Genomic DNA, 26,276 nt, shown 5'->3' with positions numbered 1-26,276 from the left:
ACCATAGGATGCGATGAGGGGGCCCAGGGAGCGGGTGTAGAGAGAGAACAGGAGAGGACCCAAGACTGACCCTTGGGGGACTCCAGTTAAGAGAGGGTGAGGTGTGGAGGTTGCTCCACGCCAGGTTACCTGGTAAGTGCGGTTGGAGAGGTAGGAGGAGAACCAGGCCAGAGCAGAGAGGTCGAGGAGAATTAGGACAGAGGAGAGAGGCAGCTCGGGCACACTTAAGTGAGTTGGTGACAGACAGGAGGGCGGTTTCAGTGGAGTGAGCAGAGCGGAAGCCAGATTGGAGAGGGTCAAGCAGAGAGTGGTTGGACAGGAAAGCAGAGAGCTGGCGGTGTACAGTCCGCTCGAGGGTTTTGGAGAGGAAGGGTAGGAGGGAGACAGGACGGTAGCTCTGGAGGGAGGTGGGGTCGAGGGTAGGTTTTTTGAGGAGGGGAGTGATAGAGGCATTTTTGAAGGCAGAGGGAAAGATACCAGAAAGTAGAGAGGTGTTGAGGAGTGAGGAGATGAAGGGGAGTAGAGCAGGAGCAGCAGCTTGAAAGAGGTGAGTGGGGAGGGGGTCCAAGGCACACGTGGTGGGTTTGTGACCCTGGAGCAGGGAGGAGAGGTCAGAGTCTGAGAGGGGCAAGAAGGTGGAGAAGGAGGGCGAGTAAGTAGGGGATGTAGTGGGTGTAGGGGTTGGAGCAGGAGGGGGTGCGGGGGAGGGAGAGGTGTTAAATAGTTTGCGGATATCTGAGATTTTAGAAGAGAAGAAGGAGGCAAAGTCATCAAGGGAGATAGAGGAGGGAGGAGGAGGGGGGGGTTTAGGAGGGAGGAGAAGGTAGAGAATAGTTTACGTGGGTTGTTAGTGGAGGCTTGGATTACAGATTGGAAATAAGCACATTTAGCAGAGGAGAGAGTAGAGGAGAAGGAGGAGAGGAGAGTGCGGTAAAGGTCTAGGGCAGCATGTGCTCTAATAATATTATATTAGAGCACATGCATGTTTTCAATTGTGTTTCAAGGCTTTCGTGGAGTCTACATTATTTTTGTTTTATGCATTTCAATATTAAAATGTTCTCAAGGCATCAATTGTTTATATATATATATACGGGTAGTGGACAAAATAATGGAAACACCAATGTAAAGTCACTTAATAGGGCGTTGGGCCACTGTGGTATCCTGCTCTGTGGAGTTCTCAGCGGACCGTTTTTGATTAAACTGGCTGCTCGCGCCCCAGGTTGAAATTTGCAGTCAATTGATCTGCAGTTGCTTGCCTGTTTTGCCTTGCACTTCGAATTTATGCACGGATATCACAGTCCTGGAGTATGCGCTTCCGCCCACTGTTGCCCTTTGCTGATGATGTCTTTCCCTCGGAGTTCCATGCCGACATCACCTTAGACACCGTTGCTTGTGAAACATCAGCAAGTTGAGCTGTCTTGGTCACTGAAGCTCCTGCCAAACGCGCCCCAACAATCACCCCACTTTCAAAGTCACTGAGGTCTCCTCTTGCAGCCATGCTAGCCATAATTATAGTCCACTCTGTGTAAAGAAGTGTCTTCTACCCAGTGGCGATGCATAGGGGGGGCACGCCTGGTCACGTGCCCCCCCCCCCAGATTTCTGCCAGGCAGTGGCTTAGCCACTGTGTTAGGGTAGTTCACACTGAAACATGTGTAAGAAATTGCAATATTGTTATATTTTTCGCTTCCCATTATAGCGGGGCGGACGTGGCATGGGCGGCGCTGATTTTTCTTTTCGCTCACGGAAAGAACTTTTTATTTACCGCGTTGCTATCAACCAATGAGAAAACATAAGCAAGCTGTACTTGCTCAACCCCAAACACAGATGCATGAAACATATAGGCTATGATTACTGTATATGCTATGTAGCCTAGCTACTACACACATAGATGTGGTAGAGGACATCTACTATGTAATGAGTAGCCTATGTATTTACATAGAATGTCTCATGACATATCTTACTGCCAGCTGACCTCTCCAGCAGCCAGCCTACTAATAAGATTATCATTTTTCACGGATTGTGCAGCCAGCTTCATCAAGGGACGGTAACCAAGTCCATCCAGGTCTTGGAGATGGAGTGGTAAATGTACAACCTGTTATTAATTGAATAACTAAAGAAATAAATCAGAATGAAAACAGTTCTGGACGCTGCTGAGAGAAAACCGGCAAAACTGTTTCAATTCCTGAGTTTGGTTACCTACTTGTTTTCATTCTGATTATTTGTTTAGGCTACAGCGTGTCCGTCAGCTCAACTAGCGAATGTCAGTGAAGTGTGATACCAAAAAAAAAAAAAATGAGTGGTTGGATTTGCTGTCAATCAAAGTTTTTTGTTGGATCAGCTGTTTGTACATTTGTTTTGTTTTTAAAGGCGCTGTAGTTATACAATGTAGTTAATGCAACTGTGTGCACAAGTCCCTCCTCCCCCGAACCTCCAGAAGATTAGGTACCATCGGCAGTCCTGCGTCAGTCAAAGAGTAATTACATTAGTCAGGATTTGTGAAATTAGATAAAATGGTTTGCTTTGTTTGAACACCAAATATGAAATGAACAACCATAAGTACGAATGAAATTATATATAGTTATTTATTATCATGATGTGAAATTGAAATCTGATGCGCATGTTAAAAGTTCAAGTCCTTTGCTTCGTATTTCCTTTTTTGTTTTTAAACGGAAGTGTTCTGAACTGAATCTCTCTTTTTAACTATTTTGCACAACAGTGTATTTGGTTATTGGATCTTCTGTTAAAAAAAAAGTTCTTTATTTTTCGAAAATAAAACGTCAATGCACTAATAAGAAATCAGGTTGCCAATTTCACCACTGTGACTATTCACCTTAAAAAAGTTACCATTGCCACCCTCTCCCGAAAAAAAATCCTGGCTACGCTACTGTTGCCAGGGTTTATTATTTAATCTGTGCCCCACCAGTTTTTCAAGCCATGAGTCGCCAATGCTTCTACCCACTGTCCTAAGTCTATCTCCACTTCAGTTAAATTATATCCTAAATAATTGTCTTTGTTTTAAATAAATAGTCCCTTCTTCATAGCTTATGGGACTTTAGGCCCTTTTGGTAATGTGGTGACCAGAACTGTGTTATATTCTTCACCTTTCACTACATAACCAAGCCTAAACCAAGGGAAATCTTTAAGGCTTTTAGAGGGAAGACAGCCACAAGTCTAAAGGGTATTCAGTAACACAAAGATAACAAATCAGAATTTGGCTGCTGGTGTTTCAACTGTAGGCAAAATAAATTCAGTATGTTCGATGCACAGGATGGGATATGCTGACATTGGTGAGTCATAATAATGTAGAAATAATATTTATGAATTGTTTCCGACTAGCTCAACTTTTTTTTAATTTTGCAGGATATGTGTGGGTGATGTAACATACACCAGTGCCAGCACAGAATGTCTTAGTTAGCAAATTGAATCAAAACATTGCAACATAACCTCCTAATCATTGATTTAGAGATATCTCTAATAACTTCCTGTTCATTTAGAGATATCGCTAAATGAACAGGAAGTCCATTCAAAACATAGAGCATTTTCACAGGAAGTCATCTACAGCAGTGGTTCCCAAACCCGGTCCTGGGGACACCCTGTGTCTGCTAGTTTTCATTACAATTACTTAACTATTCCCTTAATTGAACTGATAATTTGCTTAATTAGACTTTTTTTTTTTTACTTGTTTTCAGCTTTTAAACAGTTGCAGATTTCAAGTTAGCTATAACATTTTAAATCTGCATCTTTTTCGGAGCTGAGAACAATTAAAAAAGGTCTAATTAAGCAAATAATTAGTTTAATTAAAGGTTTAGTAAAGTGATTGAGAGCTCAGTTGGAATGAAAACCAGCAGACACAGGGGGTCCCCAGGACCAGGGTTGAGGAGCCCTGGTATATAGGAAAGGAGAAATCTTTTGTCAGATGTGGGAGTTTGGTGAGTGGGTACACTGGGTGTTTTTGTAAATGTTTGCACACTGTATTAGTGAAAGCTAAGTGCCCAATGTAAGCAGCACTGCTTTTGTTTGAACTGTTTATTTTGGCCCTTGTGTCGTGTTTGTTTTGTGGTTTTTCTTGTTGTTGCTGGTGTCTGAGTCTCTCTTCCTGTCTGTTACAAAGGTCTTCAGGGTAGATAACATCTGAGGCTGCAGAGTGTAGACAGTAGTCTCCAAGTACATGTAATGCTTTCTCAATATATGTAGCTATTATAAGATTTCAAATTTTTGAAAGAGAGGAGGGCATTTGGCCCATTAATGTTTGTTTGGATCCTAGTTGCTGATTGATCCCAATGGCCTAATCTTGAATGAACTGAATTCATGAATTATTGATTTGTGAAATAACAAAGGAATTAATACATCCTGTATAATTTAAAATGGGAGCGAATTATTTAGAAATGAAAACGTCCTTGAGTCGTGACTTCACAGATGTCTCATCACAGCTCTTGCCCACACTTTAGTCTTTTTTTCCGTTTCAGAGAATGAGAAAATCACGTCTTGATTGTCATGTACATTTTCAAGTGCAATTTCTTATTTCTACCTTTAGCATGAGTGTGAAACTACTAGTCTTGATTACAGGTCAGGCCACTGTGATATCCCTCTCCGTATTGCAATCAGAATTAAAAGCACACTCTACCAGTAATCAGTTACTGTACAAGATAGTGACTTTTCAGAAACAAAACCAGCTAGTGCTAGCTAGCAATGAGAGCAAAGCTGAATTGGACCACATCTCTAGAACTCCTGTTCATTTCATCCACTACAGGGGTGTTAATCCAATTTAGAGATTTTTTAAATATATATTTGCTATCAATTTTACCCCAGTTTTTCTACCCAATTTGAACTGGTGCAGCCAACTTAATGACTGAAAAACAGGCAATGTCTGTTCTTGCTGTCACGCCATTAAAATACTGACATCAAACGGAACACAATCTTAACCACACTAAAACTGAGTTAGTCATCTTAACTACAAATGTTGTTCAACTGGAACAATTTATTACATTGACGCTCTGGCCAGCATTACATTATATTAAACCCAGCAGGTAATGATTAAACTTCAGCATAGATGGAACACGAATGGAGGGCAGATGAAACACAGCTATACTGAGCAGGAGTTCTGTCACCCCGATTGTTTAATAATAATAATAATTTATTTCTTAGCAGACGCCCTTATCCAGGGCAACTTACAAGATATCACATTATTTTAACATACAGTTACCCATTTATACAATTGGGTTTTTACTGGAGCAATCTAGGTAAAGTACCTTGCTCAAGGGTACAGCAGCAGTGTCCCCACCGGGGATTGAACCCATGACCCTCCGGTTAAAAGTCCAGAGCCCTAACCACTACTCCACAGTGCTGTTTAGTTTATTAGAGGCTACGGGGCATGTTTTGAATTATAGTTATGTTTCGATAACATTTTACATTGTGTTTAATACTGTAAGCAAGGACTTTGACTCAGGTTAAATGCCCTGCTCCCAGTTGTGTGGCATTCATAGAAAGTTCATATTTCCTGGTGGCTACTTTAAAAAAATAAATTGTTACACGTGGGACCAAAGCTGTTTCTCCAATGTCTGCTACACCCATGGTCCAATTAAAAAGCGATTAAACATAATTTGTACAAGTACTTCTATATGGAAGTTTAAAAAAAAAAACAAAGGAGCTGAGGAAAATACTTTTTTTCTTTTTTTAAAACAATAGCAAAATTAAATGCTATAGCAGGCTAGGAATCTTACAAAAGTGGTATTTGTGAAAATTCACTGCAGTTATCATGGATATAATGTTGAATGTGACAGACAGATACAGTTGGACATATGAACTGGCGTATTCAGTGCATAAGGTTCTTCAACAGTCTATGTCTTCTGAAAGTATAACTTGTGAATTACTGCTTTGTGACGTTCTTGAGTTTGAAACAGATTTATAGGGCCATGTCATGAATATGCTTCGATAATCAGATTAATGGCAAGCCCAAAATGTTTGTGGCGATCTATCATGATTGTCAGAAAGTCTTGGGCCATGCCAGTTGTCAGATATTGATGACTTATCCAATGGAGCAAACACTGCGTTTTCATGGAATGGCCTTCACTTCATTGGTGTCTTCGTATCCATGGTAACAGTTAAGCGTGCCCATACAAAGGTCAGTCAAAAGGCATGAATGTCCATTCACAAGATATTGTATTACTTGTATTGTAACGCTTGAAATGTTTTTGCTTACGATTGTAAGTCGCCCTGGATAAGGGCGTCTGCTAAGAAATAAATAATAATAATAATAATAATATAAAAGCTTTGATAAATCAATTGTGTAGCCTCACAAATCCAGGAGACTTGGTGCTGGGTAAGCGGATCCATTTGGAAGGTATAGTTTCAGGTATTTTGTCTTGGATACAGAATCAGCTGCCTGTGGCTGTTATTGAAACTTTGAAATCTGTCAGCTGCTAGTTGAAGGTTTTATATATTTACATATTTTTGGATTGTTTTAAATTGTATGACCAATCCCCCATTTTTAAAGTTTGTATTTTTGTTATGTGTACAAAAGCCTTAACCACAACATATTGGTAGCCTATATTGGTCCAATATTGATAACTGTTTGAGCGTTCCTTCACCATGCATTCAAAACGTACATTATTGCGTACTAAGGTAATAACTTGTCTGCAGTTCAGAATGAAATATGCATTGCTTGCTTGTCTGATGCTGTTGGGATTTGAAGCCCCACCTTGTATAGGTGTTTGTTCTTTGAACTCCCCAGAGATGTCAGAAACAGGCAGCTGCCTCGGTGAATGTGAAAGACAGCTCCGTGAGGATGCTGTGTTAACTCTCGCTCTGACGGCGCATTTCGGGACCATGGGGGGAATACCTGCCTTCAAAAGGGGTATGTCACCGCATTTTATTGGCAAAAAAGAAAGGTTTCTCCAGTAATAGGTATATTGTGTGTTTATTTTTTTTTTAATGATCTGAAATTAGTTTAAATTAGTTTGTTATCGATTTCCAAAACTCGTTCAAGAAGAAAAGAAAAAATGTGATTTAGCGTTTTATTTAGCAATAACAGAACAGGTATTTATTTTTTGCCTGGTATTTATTTTGCAAACAGCTGTGTGAAGAGTATATAGGCCTATCGCTATGTACAGGTCTGAATGGGGATTGTGATAATCATTTAAATACATTCACAACGAAATGTTACCACGTTACATAAATAACTGAATACAGCTAAATACGGATATATTACCAATGCATTCTGATTATTAAATTATGTTTATTATGTATTACTTTATTTATATTTTAGACACTTACAAGATATCAGCTCAATAATCAACTAGAAGATTAAACTAAGAAATAATTATTTTGAAATCAGAATTTAAGCCTGGGCAGTTATTGGCATATCTAGACGCAAGATTCATAATATTCATATGTGTGTGTGTGTGTGTGTTTTTTTTTTCTATATATAAATATACCTATGTCAGATCTCTATTCAGAAGATAGAAGTATACACTTTACAGTATTTTATTGGTGCCCCGTTTTGTTGAAACTCTCGCACATTCCATGATTACTGTAACTGCATACTGTAAGTTAAAGTGCCAAAACATTACATGAACTAGTGTCTCCGCGTCGAATACTTTACAGTCATTAAATCGACAAAGAAATAACTTAACTAAGACCCTACGCCTAAAGCGTTCTCTCAACAACCGTCAAAATGTATTTAAATCATAACTATGATCCAAATGCAGACTGTACTAGACTTCACATGTGTTCATAAAAACTATGCATAGGAAATCATAGCCCCTAGGCTTCAGCCATACATTACCTTAATCTCCAATTTAATCAAACAAACGCTAAGCCCGTGTAACAACATTCATTTCAGTTGATTCTCTGTTTCATATATCGGTAATGCAACTATCCTTTTTGAATGCGTAGGAAGACTTCTATAAGCTTCTATAACCACTACTTCAAATAACGCTGCACATTAACTAACACTCAATGTTTATATTGGGTTGTCCTTGCTTATTATTATTATTATTATTATTATTATTATTATTATTATTATTATTATTATTATTATTATTATTATTATTATTATTGTATCCCTGTTTCCAGCAGCACAGTAAATATGTTTTCAATGTTAAGAACTTATCCAGTAATGATTCTTGCATTATATTAAGCGTTCACCAGTGTTGCAGCTTTTTCATGAATATTACACAGCAACATAACTTATGAATATTTATAATCACATCTGAAGTACTGTAGCTTGCACTTCAACATTTTACAATGTAATTATGTTGGAACTAGCACATGGTTTCTAAAATAATTCCTCCATATGAAATCCTTATGAAATAAACATCTGTTGCTGTCAAACAACAAGCGTGTAAACAACATACAGATGATGACATAGCCTAATACACATCGTGTGCCGGTCTCTGTAATTAAATTGATTGGTTTAGTCCTTAAATAGCTATAGCTGTCTAATTAATACATCAATACCTTCAGTTATTCCTGATGCTGCTTAAGATCTTAACTGTTGTTAAGTAAACCATAACCATTCTAGAAAGGTTGCATGAATCTCAGAATCTATTCATAGCACTTATGTGGCTAAATTGCCATGAGTTATTTTAAATCATTGTGACATATTGCAATGTAATATAAATTATATTGCCAAGCATACTGTGTATCTTTTAAAACAAGCTCTATTTAGCTATTCACAAATAACACATATTTGAAGATGTTTTATAGAGGAATTTCAAAAAAGACTTGTAAAAAAGATTGGTAGTCAAGCCATCATCTCAGCAGAGATAGACAGAGTGAGCTTATCAATCAAAATGTCAAGACAGTACCAAGCGTCCCCAAAGGAAAGAACAAAAACCAAGCAGGTCAAAATGATGTGATACATGTCACCTTTTATCAAATACAAATGTTGTTTTAAGTAGAAGGGTTAAGAACCAGGAACTGTTTCTGGGGGGACGCAATTACAGAGACACGCCCCTAGTGGTGGTTTTTATAGCGGCCTAATAAAATAAAATTTAAAAACCCCTCTTTGTCAGGCTTGCACAGAGACAGGAGCAACGTACAATATTCAGGTGTAGCAGGGTAGCATTGCGTTCAAGGCTGATCAGCGGCAGGAAAGCAGACCCAGAGACAAAAGCTGCAGTTTTAAAGCGAAAAGCGGATGTTTATTAAACACAAACAAAACAGGAACAAATAAACAAAGCACAGTGGCCAAAATAAAAGGTTCAAACAAACAAAAAATGAACACTCCTGCTCAGGCTGGGTATTTGACTTCACTAAACAGTTCTCAAAAACACAGTACACGCATTCTTCATTCACTCCTCGTGTTGGCAGATGCTCGGGTGATACAAAATTGTGTTCACAGACTCATGTAAGCATGATCAATTCCAGGATTGGCTGCATCAAGGTTAATTAATGTCAAATTGTAACGTGGAGGATTGCCGATGTAAGCACGCATTTGTGCTTTTGATTTCTATGGAAACCGTCAATGGTATTAATGGTATGACTCTCGTTTGTAGGTGATCTCAACGTGAAGGACCCAGGGATGATGAGCCTAGCTTACCAACAATATCTGTGTCTCTGTTTAGCAGATACAAGCTTGCAGTGCTAGGAGCAGGGTGCTAATGGAACAATACAGTACTGCAAGAACTGGAGCAGACTTGGATAGTCTCTTCACATCCCGGTTCAGAAGCTGGCCCAAGCATCTATCTGTAAGGACCGTACTGTCTAAAAAGCCCAGTGAACTGGATATATTGCAGTTTAGATTGATGTTACACATGACAAAGGAATACCTCTGCAACTTTATTGTCATTTCCACATGGGAAAAGAAACTTCTCTTTTTATCATAAAAAAAAAAAAATCTGAAATGAAAATGTGTTAACATCTCGAAATAACTGGAAACATATACTCTTATAAAGGACTCAATTCGGTAACCAGTTAAGCTGAAGAATAGCTCCACTAGCGGAGCTGAATGGGATAAATGTTTTCATCTTTTTAAAAATGTTATTTGCTTCTATGTACATTTCTGTTTATTTCATTCCTCTTTCTCCTGCCAATAGCTTGCTAGGGCTCAGTTCAGTCAATCTATACTACTCTCAATAGTGTTTTGGTAACGATTTGGGGACTGTTTTCCAATGACTATAAACCTATAAACCACCTCTAACAGTCTCACATACAACCTGCTTTTCTTCTCTACTCTAGTGTAAGACTTTGGAAATGTCTTTTGGGAATACAGTCTAAATCGCCTTTCTCGCCTTGTGGAGCTCTCAGCCAACTCAAAATTATCCTCTTTGCAAATAACAGCATGTATCTGTGAAAGAGAAAGATCATTATTGTTTGAGAGGTCTTCTGGCTCTTTCTCTTGGAGTTTACCGAACGCGCAAGAGATATTATGCGCTTCAGCTGAGAACTTTCTGTCACTGCTGTTGAACACTGGCAGAGGGGGGGTTGTCCATTTATAAATATTGTTGGATCTTATTTATCCATATACAATACAAGCAGATGGGAACTGAAGCCCAGTAGAATTGTAGATTGAAAGTGAGATTTCCACAAAGCTATCTGAGAAACAAATCTTACTTTCATGGTAGAAGTGCAGCCGTGTCTGTGTAAGCACCTTTCTGAGGACATTGCCTGTTTTTGTAGTATAACTGTTCAAGAAATAAGACTGCAGTCCTATTGTTAAATAGTAAAAATACCAGCAGGGACGCCTATTGATAAATGGTTTTCTTAAAAGACGTGTGGACAGTCTTGCAGGGAAGTACACATTATTTCCATGAAAGAAAACAACCAGCTTGTTTGATTTTTTATAAAGAGATGCTTATTTTTGGACAACCCGTAGTCCCATAGTGACGCATTACAATTTCTCTGCCTAACAAGACAATCTCAGAAAGAAGAAAGAAAGAAAGAAAGAAAGAAAGAAAGAAAGAAAGAAAGAAAGAATCTCCAAACCTGTATCAAGAGCAACTGTGTCAATAATCAATAAACTGTAACTGTAAATATACTAAGCATTACCAGAATAGATTGTCTTCCTGACTCTTTTTAGACGGTCCCTTGAACTGTTTGTTTGAATCAGGTTGAGTTCTTTGTACTTACTCTCAACCTACTGCACCAGTACCGCCTGGGGGATACAATTAATAGTTTATTAATCAAATTTAGAAATGTTCTTCTACAGTACTAGAGACTAGAGTTGGTGTTACTCTGTTCAGTTTGGTACAGCAGCATTTTTTCTTTGTAGCAAGACTACTTCAGTGGCGAGCATGGCGAGAAGGGGGGATGAAGGCTGCTGCGCGGTCCTGCGTCTGAATGAAGACAACGCTCGCTTCGGCCTGCTGGCGATGCTCATCCTGCTGTACCTACTGTGCGGGGCGCTTGTCTTCTCTGCCATTGAGCAACCGACAGAGCTGAAGGCAAAGAAACTGTGGACCCAGCGTCTGCGCAACTTCACAGAAATGCACAGCATCAGCGGGGAGGACCTGAAGGCCTTTCTCAGGACCTACGAAGAGGCCAATGTGTATGGGATCCATGTTGACAAGCTCAGACCACGCTGGGATTTCCCTGGGGCTTTCTACTTTGTGGGCACAGTGGTGTCCACTATAGGTAAGTGCCTTTGTCTTTTTATGTTCCTGCATTGTCCTCATCATCTGGAGAACATGTGCAGGCTACAAATGCCCTTGTCCTTTGACCTAATATGGCTATTATAAAGACAAAATGCTTTGAAATAAAAAATGAACGTGATATGGGCTTCCGAACTTAATGAAGGACCACAGCAGGAAAATGTGTGCCATTTATTTCAGATGTCATTTATGCACTGGTTTCCTCAGCATCTTTTTTAGATTAATTCAATTCTGTTATACAGTATGAAAGGATAAGAACGTGGTGTTTGTGTGAATATTTCAACATTTGTCCCAGCGATTGAATATTTACATGTTTTCAATAAAAAGAAAAAGTAAAAAATAATTACTGTAAAGTTTTGATATATAGGTGCCAATGTTCTGCAAAACCTGCATATTATACTGTATATTAAGTAATTAAAGGTAATGATTAATGTGTGTTATAATTTGATAGATTATATATAATAGACATTAATCCTTTCTGTTAAACGCCCCTGAAATAATGTATGTTACCAGGGCTGTGCATTGTGGGAATCAGTGCATCTGGCCAGTGCAGAATGGCAATAAATTTTTCTTTTTTTTTTTTTTTTTACTGTTTTATCAGATCTAGGCAAACACTTCATATCCTGTGATATTGTCTTTAGCACTATCCTAATGAGCAAACACAAGCAAACATAATACAGTTAAATGTAATTCAGACATTTTTAATATAAATTAACCATGTTGATCAGCACATCTCCTTTATCACATGTCATAAAGGTTGCCTTTTCAGTGCAGTTGGCTTTTATAGCTGCAATCAGCCATATATTAGTTTTCTAATGTAGACTATACTGCAGAATCTGCTCTGGTGTGTTACTGATTGACCTTTGTGTTGTGCACTGTGCAAGACATTTATACAGCATAGAAAGTCTTCCAAATGCATTTTAGTCCAACCAGGATAACCATATGGCTCCAGTTTCACCAGTTTAGGTTCTTGTAATCCTGCATCTTTTGAAGAACAGAGACAGGCACAAGGAAGCTGAATGCAATGATATGTAAGTTAAGCCTGTCTGGTGATCTAATAATTCTAAATAATAATTCTAGTGGTGCCAGGGCTGGTTCTGCCTCCAGCTGTTCAACTTTGGGGAGGAAGAGCGTAATTGGCAGTGTTGTGTGTTACAATGTTGTTACTGTGAGTGATGGGATATGGACTCAAAAAAGGAGGTATCTTTTTTTGGGAAATAGCAAGGTTCTCTGTTTGTACCCACCTGGATTAAATCAAGCCTTACTGAGCACAAATCTGTCATTTTATATGTCTGATAACAAACCTGGAAATCTAAAGTACCAGCACAAATTATGGGAACAGCAAATGATTTACAGCAAGACTAGGGGTGAGGAAAGTATTGCCCATTTTCAGACCCCTTACATACTAACAGCAATTATCTATTTAGGGCTACTAATATATTTAGTGAGCAAGTAGTCAACAAACTCCCCATCTCGGGTTGTACTGCTTTCCTAGAAAAAGGAAAACGTTTCAAGGTACCATTTTACTTGTGAGATGTCTTGCTCATTTAAAATGTTTAGCCTATTTTAAAGAGGAGACGATTATCTATTCAAGGATACTAAGATATTTAGTAAGGGGTCTGAGTGAGGAAAAAGGGGCAATACAATCCTCACCCCTAGTCTTGCTGTAAATCATTTGTTGTTGCCAGAATTTGTGCCTGTACTGTAGATCAAATATTACACTAATATTATGGCTTCTGGTAGACTTTTGCAGTTTCTTTGATTACATAATGTTAAATAAAAGATCTAAATTACATTCATGTAATTTGTTTTAAATGATGTCTCAATCCTAAAATTCTAGGTGATGCTAAACTTTTTGGCAATGGCTATAGAAGTTAATTCTATAGGTGTTAAAAATCTCAACGAATGAGCACAAATCCCCTCTCTGCTTTTCTCCTAATGATTCCGCTATTTGTCTTTCCAGGTTTTGGCATGACGACTCCGGCCACCATTGGGGGAAAGATCTTTCTGATCTTCTACGGGCTGATCGGCTGCGCGGCCACCATCCTCTTCTTCAACCTCTTCCTGGAGCGCATCATCACCATGCTGGCCTACATCATGAGGTGGTTTCACGAGAGGCAGCTGAGATGCACGGGGGTCCTCATGCCCTCGGACCACCGGTGCGGCTCGGGCACGTCAGGGGGAGAGTCGGACAGTCTGGAGGGCTGGAAGCCCTCTGTCTACTATGTCATGCTGATTCTGGGAGTGGCTGCCTTGTTGATAGCCTGCTGTGCCTCTGCCATGTACACTGTCATGGAGGAATGGGGCTACTTTGAATCGCTCTACTTCTGCTTTGTAGCATTCAGTACCATTGGCTTTGGGGACCTAGTCAGCGGGCAGAAGGAGTACTATGTGAATCAGGGAGCCTACCGCTTCGGCAACTGCCTGTTCATTCTAATGGGTGTCTGTTGCATCTACTCCCTCTTTAATGTGATTTCCATTATCATCAAGCAGACCTTGAACTGGATCTTGAAAAAGCTGGACTGCCGTTGTTGCCGTCGCTGTACGCGGAAGCACCTGCGGCACCGCAACGCGGTGAATCCGGCGCACATCAACAGCCGGCGGAATGACGTCTCCGTGGATACCGTCTGCGACAGTGAGACAGACGGTCGCCGCATGTCTGGAGAGATGATATCTGCCAAGGACTTTCTAGCATCCAATAAGGTCTCCCTGGCTATCATGCAGAAGCAGCTGTATGAGACGGCCAATGGTGGCCCTCGGCAGAGTTACGTGCGGCACAACGGCTTCTCCGGGGGAATTGGAGCCCTGGCAGTCATGAATAACAGGCTGGCCGAGACCAGTGTGGATAGATAAGCCTGGAGATATGTGAAAAATCATAGGATAACAAACAAAGGTTATTTTAAAAGTTCAGGAAGGTAGGTGAAAGAAAACCTGCCATGGAAACAGCCTGCCATGGAAACAGAGTAACAGCCTCCACAGTGGATTGTTCAAAGACCTTGGCTGTCATGAATAGCCAACTGTAAGGGACTAGTGTGAATAGACAAGCTTAAAGACAAGGACTGAGAGATAAGAGTTAATGACTTCTGGGAAAGTCCATGAAGACAGAAAGTCTGCCAAGATATCCAAGAATATTCAAGAGTAGCGCAGTTAAGACATTAGAAAATGTACGAATGAGAAGAGACCATTCGGGCCATCAGTACAGCTGGTTGATCTCAAAGCTTTGTCAAGTCTTGAAGGACACCAGTGATTCAGTATTAACAACAAAGTCAGGCAACCCAAGGATAGATAACCCATAAGATTAGAAAAGGATTGATGGATAACTGCCAAGGATTCAAACACTATACAAACTCAAGGCTGTCATTTGAAGAACTGTAATTGATGCACAAAATTGCCAGCGCAATTTTCTCTCTGTCTCTCTTGGTTTGCATTAAGAGAAAATAGCTTTCATTTATTTTTCTTGCACAGAGATCCTGCTATGGTAGCACAGAAGTACTGATAGAGTACCATGGTACTACAGTGGATTACATATGGAAATGTTACCACTGTACCATGCTACCAGTGGTATACACTTCCACCTGCCCTAGTGCTACCTCTGCCTGTAATACAGAACCATTGCAGTTGTGGTGCCCTGCATTGGCATTGGAGTCCGTTGGGTAAGGAGTCTGATTTCAGGAGCTTTGAGTCCACTTGTGTTCAGACATAACGGCCTTCCTTTCATGTAGAGTTGCCATCCAGATCAGTGAGAGTCAAAGCCATCTTGCCCTCCTGTCTTTCTGAATATGTATTTTGTGCTGAACCACTATTGCAATGATATAGAAGAGGATCAAATGCAATTAGAAGCTATTGACTCTTTAATATATCCACTCTTCAAAATGTGTACAGGATTTATTATTTAAATATGGTTGTACTAATACAAAGGTATCTTGTAGGATACAGCTCCTGGACTTTGAGAATTCCCAAGACAGACAGTGCCAAGCTATGGTCAAGGCCAAGGAAAGACTTTGCAGGACTCAATGATTTCAAACAGTATTTTGAACAGTGAAAGCCATTGAAGCATGAGACAACTTTTCAAGGAACTATGGTTCATTCATAACAAAAAAATACTCAATTAGTAGAAATGTTTTAGGTTACATGTATTTTTTAGAATTGGGTTGGGGATGCAATACACAATAGAAAAAATATTAACAGGAACTCTTCAGCTGCATGTTGATGGTAAATCATGGGGAAAATGTGCTTCAATATTCATAGCCAACACTGTAGCTTTAAGGATGAGATTATGGAATCCTGAGTCGCCTTAAGGTTGCTAGGAGACGGAATGCCAATGGTTCTCTACCCTGATTACTGCTTTTGTGGAAGGATTGTCTTTATGACAGACACAGCTTCTGCAAGGCAAACTTGAATTGAGATACGTATCTACCTGCATACTCTTTCTCACCGCACTATTTCTTAAGAAGCAAACAACTGCATTGGGCTAAAAAAAAAAAAAAAAAGAGTTGCTTATTTTTTAGTGTTTCCAACTGAAGCACTGTCTTCCCAACAGCAATAAAATGATAAAGCACATGTTTGTGTTTGACTGTCACTGTTATTAAATATCTTTTAACTCTGCAAACACATATGTTTTGCCAAGTTAAACATAACTTTTTTTAGAACTGTATAGTAAAGTGAATGGAACTGTATAACTGTATAAAAAAAAAAAACTTGAAAAGCCTTGGTTACTGAGTTCATGATAGAGCTTGTATTTTTCTGTTTATCTGATATATTTAATATATTATGAGCTTCCTCATGAGGGTAAATTGCATTGAGCTGGGGATATTTTTTTAAGGATGTCATGAACTATTTTTATCAAAATATGTGCAGATTATGTTTTGGATCTTCAAAAAATCATTTTACCAAGCTGTAAGAAAAACAGAAAACAAAAGTGTACATCACAAATGTTTATTATAAATAATAGTGATAATGAAAAGATAATTTAATAACTGTTTTCGTATCTAATAAAATCATTGCATGTTGTTGTAAAAGCAATCGCAGTGTTTCAGAAAGCCTAACAGGACCAATAGTGCAGCATTGCAAGCAATGACAGCACAATGGAAATGGAAGAAATATTTCACACAGGAACTGACTGGCCACGTTAAGTAAGTGAGTCGCTCAGAGCAGCTCAGTAAAAGAACCCACTTAATGGCATGCTCAGTTCAACTCCCTCTGAGCAGCTCAGAGCTGCAGAGCAGATTTCATTGGTGATCTGAGTGAAAATTCTCGCTCCGAGTCACTCAGTTACTTAACGCACTCATATACTACCTGTGGCCTGCTTGTAACAGTGTGACATCACAACAGTGACATCACAATAGCTTTGGCAAGCTTTCAATTCAGAGCAATGGAAATCTTCACATGATCGTAGTTAACTCCATGTGTCTCGAATGTGCAGTTTTGAAAGAAACACAATATACCATACATGTGCTTTCATTTTAAAACATGATATCTGGTGCTACTTTAGGTTAAAGGAAACTCTCAGTTTCTATGCCTTATTCTCGGGTTATCTGTGTGCACTTGCACTTCCTGGGAGTCCTCTAAGTCAAAGCTTGTCAATCAATAGGGAAAGCAGCTGGCTGGTTAATGACAGGAATTATTTATTTTAACCTTATACAATGTAACGTGTTTCTTTCAAAACTGCACATTTGAGAGACCTATATATCGAATGGATGTGCGCAACAGGTAAGATTTATGGACTTGTTAGCTGCTATACAATTACTTTAAGCTAATGGGGTCTATTTTAACCATATAAACAACACCACTTTAAATCTGTAAAACAGAAAAAAAAGACTTGATTACATCATCAGTAAGGCTGTATTTTTTTCACGGTTATCATGGATTCACAATTTCCGTAAAATGTACTCTTATCATTTAGATAAGGGACTAATATCATTTAGACTATGTATATAGTCTAAATGATAATATAAAGTGTGAACAATTGAGTAAATCGCCTTACTTTGATAATAAGATTTCCACATTTTGATAAAGCAATTTAGAGTTATTTCCACTCTAACATTTACCAGTTTTTTTTTCCAATATTAATTTATTTGTTCACTACTAGAGATGCGTATCATGACGTAATATTAAGGATTGTGTTGGAAAAGGGTACCTTATTTTGGGGGTAACACCGAATAGTAGCCCAGTCGACTAGAAAAGTGACAGTCGGCCTCAGAAACTGTCAGTCGACTCCTCACACAGTTCAACTGGCAAGCAGCATTTAACTACCAGCACAACTGCAAGCTTATCAAAAATAATCATGAGTTGTGTGTTTATAGTAGCAGAAATAGAACTATTCAGTTAAACTGAACTGGAAAGTAATTGTGAAGCGTGCTGTTTCAAATGGACGGAAGTGCTGTTGTGGTTAAACCATTTACAACATTATCAAATTCATGACCTATCCGACTATTTTTACCTATGTGTCAAATTAGTGGTCGTACTGCGCATACCATTATACTTAGTCCTACTGTAATGTTTTAATAAGTTTGTAAATGTCTGTTACCTTACGACAAAATGAATCCACAAACCTATTCGCAGAATAAATAAATAAACAATTGTGCTGGTGGGTAAGCTTTCGTCATCTCAGCCCATTAAGCACCATTATCAATCAGCTTGTGAAATGGCAGAGATTGTTGCAAGAGCACCTTCCTAGACAAAGGTCACCCCAGTCTTTAGCTCCTTGGCTGCCGTGCTGGGAGGAGTGGGGGGCACAAGAGCCCTCCAGAAATCAGCAGGCCCCTTAGAGTGTCGAACAAGCGCACCTCTGCAAATGACAAGAAGCCTGATTGCGTGATTTGGGAAGAAATTACTCCAGCGAGCCAGACCCGCAAATTGGCTTCAGATGAAAATATACAATGGAATTTTTTTTCAATGGTCTTGTGACTAAAATCCTTGATATGCAGCCAAGCGCTTGACAGGAATACATTATTGTGATGTTGTGGAGGCTGTGTGGTCCATTAGTCCCTTATCTAAATGATAAGAGTACATTTTACGGAAATTGTGAATCCATGATAACCGTGAAAAAAATACAGCCTTACTGATGATGTAATCAAGTCTTTTTTTTCTGTTTTACAGATTTAAAGTGGTGTTGTTTATATGGTTAAAATAGACCCCATTACCTTAAAGTAATTGTATAGCAGCTAACAAGTCCATAAATCTTACCTGTTGCGCACATCCATTCGATATATAGGTCTCTCAAATGTGCAGTTTTGAAAGAAACACGTTAAAATAAATAATTCCTCAACAGTAGGAGGCTGTGTGGTCCAGTGGTTAAAGAAAAGGGCTTGTAACCAGGAGGTCCCCGGTTCAAATCCCACCTCAGCCACTGACTCATTGTGTGACCCTGAGCAAGTCACTTAACCTCCTTGTGCTCCGTCTTTCGGGTGAGACGTAATTGTAAGTGACTCTGCAGCTGATGCATAGTTCACACACCCTAGTCTCTGTAAGTCGCCTTGGATAAAGGCGTCTGCTAAATAAACAAATAATAATAATAATAATGTTATAATGAAAAACACAGTGGCTTCAAGGGACCTTTTCAACAGACGATTTTGAGCAGTGTATGTTCTGGTAAAATCTAAGAGTAATGCCATAGCAGGGATGAGTTTTGAAGTTTTAGGGACCTGAATATTTTTTTAGAACAAGGAAGAATTAGGGTAGACTTCATCGAAGTCTTTAAAATCTTCAGAAGAGTTGACAAAGTTAACACTAGCCTGAGCACAACATGAATACCAGGACCAGAGGACAGCTGGAAATGGAAGTGGAGATTTACAACAGAGAAGGAGACGCTTCTTCACACAGAGAGTGGTGAGGGGACGGAATGGATTTTTGAGATCAAGCAGCCACTAGGATGGTACGCTATACTTAACTATATATAGTTACCTTAACTATACTAGAATGAAATCTCTTCAGTCATGAGAAGGAAACTTTGGTGAGTACTGCTTTAAGTGGATTGTATCCATCAAATGAATTCCACAAATCCTGCTTTGCACCTCCATTGGTTTAACAAGTTTGCTTACTATACCAGAATCTAAATCATTAATGTAGATTAGGAACAGCAGAGGGCCTAATACTGATCCCTGTGGTACACCACTGGTTACCTCACTCCATTTTGAGGTTTCTCCTCTAATCAGTACTTTCTGTTTTCTACGTGTTAACCACTCCCTAATCCATGTGCATGCATTTCCTTGAATCCCTACTGCATTCAGTTTGCGGATTAATCTTTTATGTGGGACTTTGTTAAAAGCTTTCTGGAAATTTAAAAAACCTATGCAATTATCTATTGTCGATTAAATGTTATTTCACCTGAACTTGTCCCCACCCCACAATTTAATTAGTGGTTTCCTAGATATATTTATGAAAAATGTAAGCGTGACATACATTATTATTATTATTATTATTATTATTATTATTATTATTATTATTATTTATTTCTTAGCTGACACCCTTATCCAGGGCGACTTAAAACTGTTACAAAATATCACAGTACAAAGTATCGCATTGCAAAATATCACATTGTAAAGTATCACATTACAGAATATCATATTACAATTAAGAGCAGTTATAAAGTACAATAAAATCAGCAGCAAAAAATATCAAATTCAAGTAAGAGCAAAATAGAGAATACAGTAAATAATTACATTTTAAGAGCGAGTTCAACTAAGAGCAGTTAACTTATAGTAAAGATATTTGCTTATACGAGTAAAGTCCAGTAAGAGCACACAGTAAGTACATTGAATGGATGAGAATGATTTCAAATAAGAGCAATTACAAAAAAACGTGAATACAGATACCTACAAGAGTAAAATCAAGTACCAGATACAGGAAGTAGTTATAATTAAGAGCACTAGTAGAATATGGCAAAGTGTGGAGCAGTGCAGTGCAAGTACAAGATAATGCAAGTACTGGAACAGTTGGTTGCCATATAGTCCTGTATAGTGGAGAGTTGTGAGGTTGACAGATGCTGTCTGAACAGGTGTGTCTTGAGGAGGTGCCGGAAGGTGGTTAGGGACTGAGCAGTTTGAGATATCCTTGGGTAGGTTGTTCCACCACTGAGATTGGAGAAGGAGCGGGCTCTGGAAGAGGGGGGAACAGCTAATCTGCCGGTGTTAATGTTAATAACTTGTTTCATCACAATTGGCTAAGCGATTTTCTTCCCAGATATATGGAAAAATGTCATGTCATGCATGTAAGTATGGACATAAATCTTACCTATTGTACACTCTCAAATGTGGATGTTTGAAAGAAGCATAGTCAACACTAGGTTACAGAAATCTATGCTTGCAAGCCACGTTTTCAGGTAGTGCTGCACTTCTTTGGTTGTTTCACCTGGAGAGTGAAATTGTCCCCACCCCTTCAAGTCCTTCTTTCCTGTCATTCGCCAGCTTCTCTTGCTGATTGACAGGCTTCCTGCCAGCTGTTCCAAACAGAGGGGTCGCAGGCCTGAGCTGGCGTGTATCAATCACCATGACAACCGACATCACATTGAACTGAAAACCTCTTCTCCTCTTCCAGGCTAAAAGCGTCACAGAAGAGACTTCTGCAAGAGGTGGAGAGGACAATATGGAGTGATGAAGGAGGCAAAGGGATACACCCTCTGTTAAATCCAGGTGCTGTCGGTCAGTGTATTGGCACGGTTATCCCTTAGTGTGTTAGAATGGCTACACTCCTTCCTGCAAACACCCCTCTGCTATTCTGCTTACGTCCTTTGTATCCCTGTGCATTGCAAAGGATTAGGCAGGAGATGCTACAGTCTACAGATATATGTTTCAGCCGCTGTTAAATAATATATCACCGTCTTTAAGACAAACGCGTACTCAATTTGCTTTTTAAAACCGTTATCAATAGCATAACGCAATAATATTCTCCCTCATTTTGCTGTTAATACTTTTCCAGTGCCTTCACTTTGACAAATATATGCCATACTCTGGTCTCTGTGCAGTAGAACAATGTACAATTAAACAAGCGTTTTGTCATGAAGTCTTTGTCAGCGTCTCTCTCGTTTCTGTGTTGCACACACTGTGTATAACATGAATTAATCATGAAAAAAACAGAGCCCAAGGCTAATGAACGCAGTACAATGGAAGCAGTGGCAATGTTGCAGGTAAGAATTGTTAAATCATGGTTAGAGCTCCATGTATGATTATTACACCATTGAAGGGAGCAAGCTACTTTATGATTTTCAGTGGTTTAATAATGGTTCTGTGGTTCTGACCCACAGTATGCTGTGTCAATATTTCAACAACATGGCAGTGTGCCTTTTCATCTATCTATCTATCTATCTATCAATCTATCTATCTGTCTATCTATCTATCTATCTGTGTCTATATCAATAGAACACATGTCTGATAAAAGTACATTTTTTCCTTTGCAAAGAAAAGACAACCTCTTGCACAGTGTAATGTTTGTGGTAAACAGTGTAGCCTAGTGGCTGAAGTTAGAACTGCAGCTTCAACATTTCCTTTTACTTCTTCAGTTTCCAAACGTGTCCACAAACCACTTGCGGTCGGCTACTAAATCACTAACGGCCCCTGAGGCTACAGTGAGTAAAAAACTGTGCTTATCAGTATCTTGTAGCTGTTATTAATCTAGCTAATCTTAAAAATATGTAGAACATATCGAAACATTAATATATATATATATATATATATATATATATATATATATATATATATATATATATATATATGTATATATATATATATATATATATATATATATATATATATATATATATATATATATATGAATGAAAGAAAACACAGTGCAGTAAACTTGTTGTTGTAACACACATTCTCTTATACTCTTGTCTCTTCTATATGACATCAAGGGGGGAGTGTTGAAAATAGGCGCTGTAGATGGGTCTTGTTGTAAAATTGTAAAGTTTCTTTGCACAATTATCTGTGTCTTTCCGTTGGTCGGGTGGTAAGTGAGGACCAGAGGGATTCTATCATCTGTGTGTTCTATATTGTTATTATATAAAGCATTGTTTCTATTTATATTTGAAATGCGGGATTTCGATTTAGTGATGATCTTGTCTGGAAAGCCACAATTTCCAAAAAACACACACATTTCCTCGCGTTTGGCGAAGAAATCTTGATCGTCGCTGCAATTACCTCTGAGTCTTAACAGTTGTGAATAGGGAATCGAGTCACGGCGAGCCTTAGGGTGTGAGGAGTCTGCAGACATGAATGAGAATCAGTTGGGTTGTAGTACACAGTGGTGTTTATGATGGAATGTCTAAGAAAGATACACTGTTGCCAGTTTCTGATATGTTCCATGTGAAATCCAGGGCTGGATGGGAATTTGTTACTGACTGACCTTACAATAAGGGGTCTGAATACTTTTGCAAGGCACTGTATATGTATTATATATATATATATATATATATATATATATATATATATATATATATATATATATATATATATATATATATATATTTAAAATATATATATTTCCAATTATTTTACTTCCTGTTTTTGAATGTTCATTTATATTCCCTCACTCCCCTTGGTGTGTTGACTAGCTTCGCATCACACAGTGGTGTCTTTACCAGATGAGCCCCTCCAGAATCGCTTTCAATAGTTAATCTGTAGTGTATATACATGAAACATGCATTTAGTATTTGGTTCATGGGCAAATTAAGTTTTAGAACCTCTGCTTCATGTGTGTTTGCTGTATCTTACAGTATTGGTGTTAATGCTGGCTGTTTGTCAGTCTCAGTCTAGCCACCAGTGATCTTTAGCAGAAAACCTCAACACCACAGCACAGTGGAGTCCAGCATTGTTGTGTGCTTGTTGTCAGAAGAAGCTCTCTTGGTGCCTGCTGGTAAGGTGCCAAAGATATATAGGCTAATTCATCATTCATGCCCTCTGGTGACAAAACAGTTTATCACAGGGTGTCTCTGTCATACAGCTCTGGCCAAAAGTTTTGCATCACCTAGAATTTTATGATTGAGGCATAATTAAAAAAACAAACTATAGGAATGTAGTTTAGATATTTTATTTAACATGATATAATCAAAGAAACTAAAAAATGAGATCACAAATTTCTACCAGAAATCATAACAGCAGTACAGTATTTCATGTTAGATTTCGAAATGTCACGTATTCAACATTTTTGTCAGTTTTTCATTAAGTGTATGGACAACTACAAAGCGGTATGTAATTCAATATGTTAATGTAACATTATTCAGCAGGTTTCATTCGACTTTATGAAGCAAAATGAGTTAATTCTATAGTATGATGCAAAACCTTTGGACAGAGCTATACATGGGTCTCAAATGTGCAGTTTTGAAAGAAACACATGTCATAGTTATTTAAGATGCCTGATTAAAGATAGATGGAATGATTACTGATCGAAAATTGAAATCCTCACTCACTTCATTCAGGTAGGTATATAAATGATGTAAAATTACAAATCTTGAGGTGTTCCAATACATTTGCACACTACTGTATTGCTATTATCCAGAACTTGTATGTAATGCCTAGAAGATGTATCACCAAGCTGATGTATTGAACACTGAAGGGCGGTCTAACCTGTGAAGCCTCTGTCTGGTATTGTTGTTTACCAAAGAGCAACGAGGTGATGTAACCTAAAAAGCCTCCCCTCTCCATAAGACCAACATAACTGCAACAAAGGTAAATAGTGACTTGTTTTATGCATGTCACCAGCAGACAATATTCTCCTTATCATTCTCTGCAGCAATGCACAGTGTTCTGTAGACATGCATGTATGCTGCCAGGTTCCCATCAGAACACGAAAAAGTGCAGAACAGATTGCTGCCATGGCAACAGCTAGGCTGACTGTGTTTGTTTATTTCAATACTGAAATGTAACTCCAATAGAAACAGCTTTGGCAAAAAGCTCTTTACAAATCTCCTGCTGAGATTTTGCTGAGTCACAAAACCTTACATTTGGTTTAATTACTATTTTGGTCTAAGATAAAAGTCTCGCCTTTAAAAATTGTAACTGAACTGGTAGATAAACTGAAAGGGCCCTAATTTATGTGAATGTGTTGTTGTGCGATATCCAAACTAACCCTTAGGGCTGTGTTGTCCAATCACAGTCCTGGAGAGCCACATCACTCCAGGTTTAACAGGGGCACATAATTAACAACTTTAGGGTCTGAGTGGAGTTTTAATTGGTTCAATAAAACTATTTAGAACAGGGTTAGAACAAAGTCCAGGACTGGAAGGGTTAACTTTGGCCACCCCTGCCCTAGGTGGACAGCCCAAAGGCATCACAGGAGAAGAAGCTTTTGAAAACATCAGAGTATATCTTTTTTTTTTTTTTTTTTTTTAGCCTGATCGTGTCAAGGGGTCAACATTTTCTGGGTGATTTCTTATGGAATGACCCAGAGCCAAAGCAAAATACATAGGAGATGAACAAAAAATAACCACCTTTAATAACTTCAGAGGTGCACCGGCCAGCAAAGTGCATGCTACATGTGACAGGTGGTTCAAGTTTGTTGTCTAACCCATTAACAGTTAGCTAGAAAAAAAGGTATTCAATTCATCAACATTTTGAGCAAACACACAGGTTATACAGCTACTTCTAGACCTGTTTAATAGACCAATACACTACTGACTGCAGAACTCCTCTCCTAATCTCCCTCACACATTGCATCAATTCAAGAACTTGTGTGTTTTCATGCAGTATGTAGCCAGGTTTCCATGAACAGACTGCTGCTATGGCAACGTGGAGGCTGGCTATGTTTGGGTAATTCAATACTGAACTGACAGACGTAATACCAACCAGGTAAAACTGGTATAGATTACATATTAATTAAACTACTATAAGCAGCACTACAGGCTTAAAGCACACAATTACATTACCAATCAAGTCCAGAGTTCATTTTCTTCCCTATATGACTGTAAAATGGGACAAAAAACTTTCTGTATTTTGTAAGGGGTATGGGTTATTCAAGATGTAGTGAACAGTGCAAGTTTTAAGTGGCATCTTGTCTAATTTCATTACTGTTTTACCCCACACTGGTGGGCTGGAGTATTGATGCCTTTAGTTAAGAGCTATATACAAATGAATAGCTTTAATTCTAGTAGAATATTGGCTGTTTTACAGCTTTTGAATTATTAAAAAATTGTATCACATTGGCATAGTGTTCAAAGTCTTTCATAAAGACAAAGACATTTGGTTTAAGATGTGTATATTTTGTTTTGTGAAAGTGAAATTTAGCAAGATTCAACAGTAAATTGACTATATAACATATTGAGGCATATTTTTTGCTTAGCAATTCCAAACAGTATACCAGCACCATCAAAAATAAAATGATTTGCACGTTTCTGTTGTAAAAAAAAAATATCCGGAAGACTTTTGCATATAAACATTGCAGAAATAAGTGAAGTACAGTTTCATTAAGCAGATCACAGAAATAACATGTTGTGGAAACATCTATTTTAAAGCTGTTTGTTGGATAAAAACTGTGAATAATTTTAGAAGTGATTTATTTAATTTTGTTGGTCAAAGGGTATATTTGCTATAAGTTATCAAAAATGTTATTCCAATATGTTTTTGCTGGTGGGGTCGATTTGTTTAAGTCCAGAAAAAGGGATGTACTTTTTTCACCCTAATGCAGTGCATATCAGGATTAAAATCTGGAACAATCAGGTTTGTGGGTATGTGATTTTTAATAGGTTTAATGAT

The 26,276-nt window shown here is 38.5% G+C and overlaps 1 protein-coding gene across 1 annotated transcript; it reads left to right on the top strand.

The window, feature by feature from the left end:
• Nucleotides 1–11,235: 11,235 nt before the first annotated feature.
• LOC117414527 (potassium channel subfamily K member 13) lies at nt 11,236–16,495 on the top strand. The gene is made up of 2 exons (XM_034024304.3): nt 11,236–11,575; nt 13,556–16,495. The coding sequence occupies exons 1-2, from the start codon at nt 11,236–11,238 to the stop codon at nt 14,443–14,445; spliced, it is 1,230 nt and encodes a 409-aa protein (XP_033880195.1). The 3' UTR covers nt 14,446–16,495.
• The last annotated feature ends 9,781 nt before the right edge of the window (nt 16,496–26,276 follow it).

Source organism: Acipenser ruthenus, chromosome 7 (genome assembly GCF_902713425.1).
Source record: "Acipenser ruthenus chromosome 7, fAciRut3.2 maternal haplotype, whole genome shotgun sequence".
Classification (NCBI taxonomy): Eukaryota; Metazoa; Chordata; class Actinopteri; order Acipenseriformes; family Acipenseridae; genus Acipenser; species Acipenser ruthenus.
The sequence above is the reverse complement of the archived record's forward strand: the minus strand, read 5'-3'. Positions and strand labels throughout refer to the sequence as shown.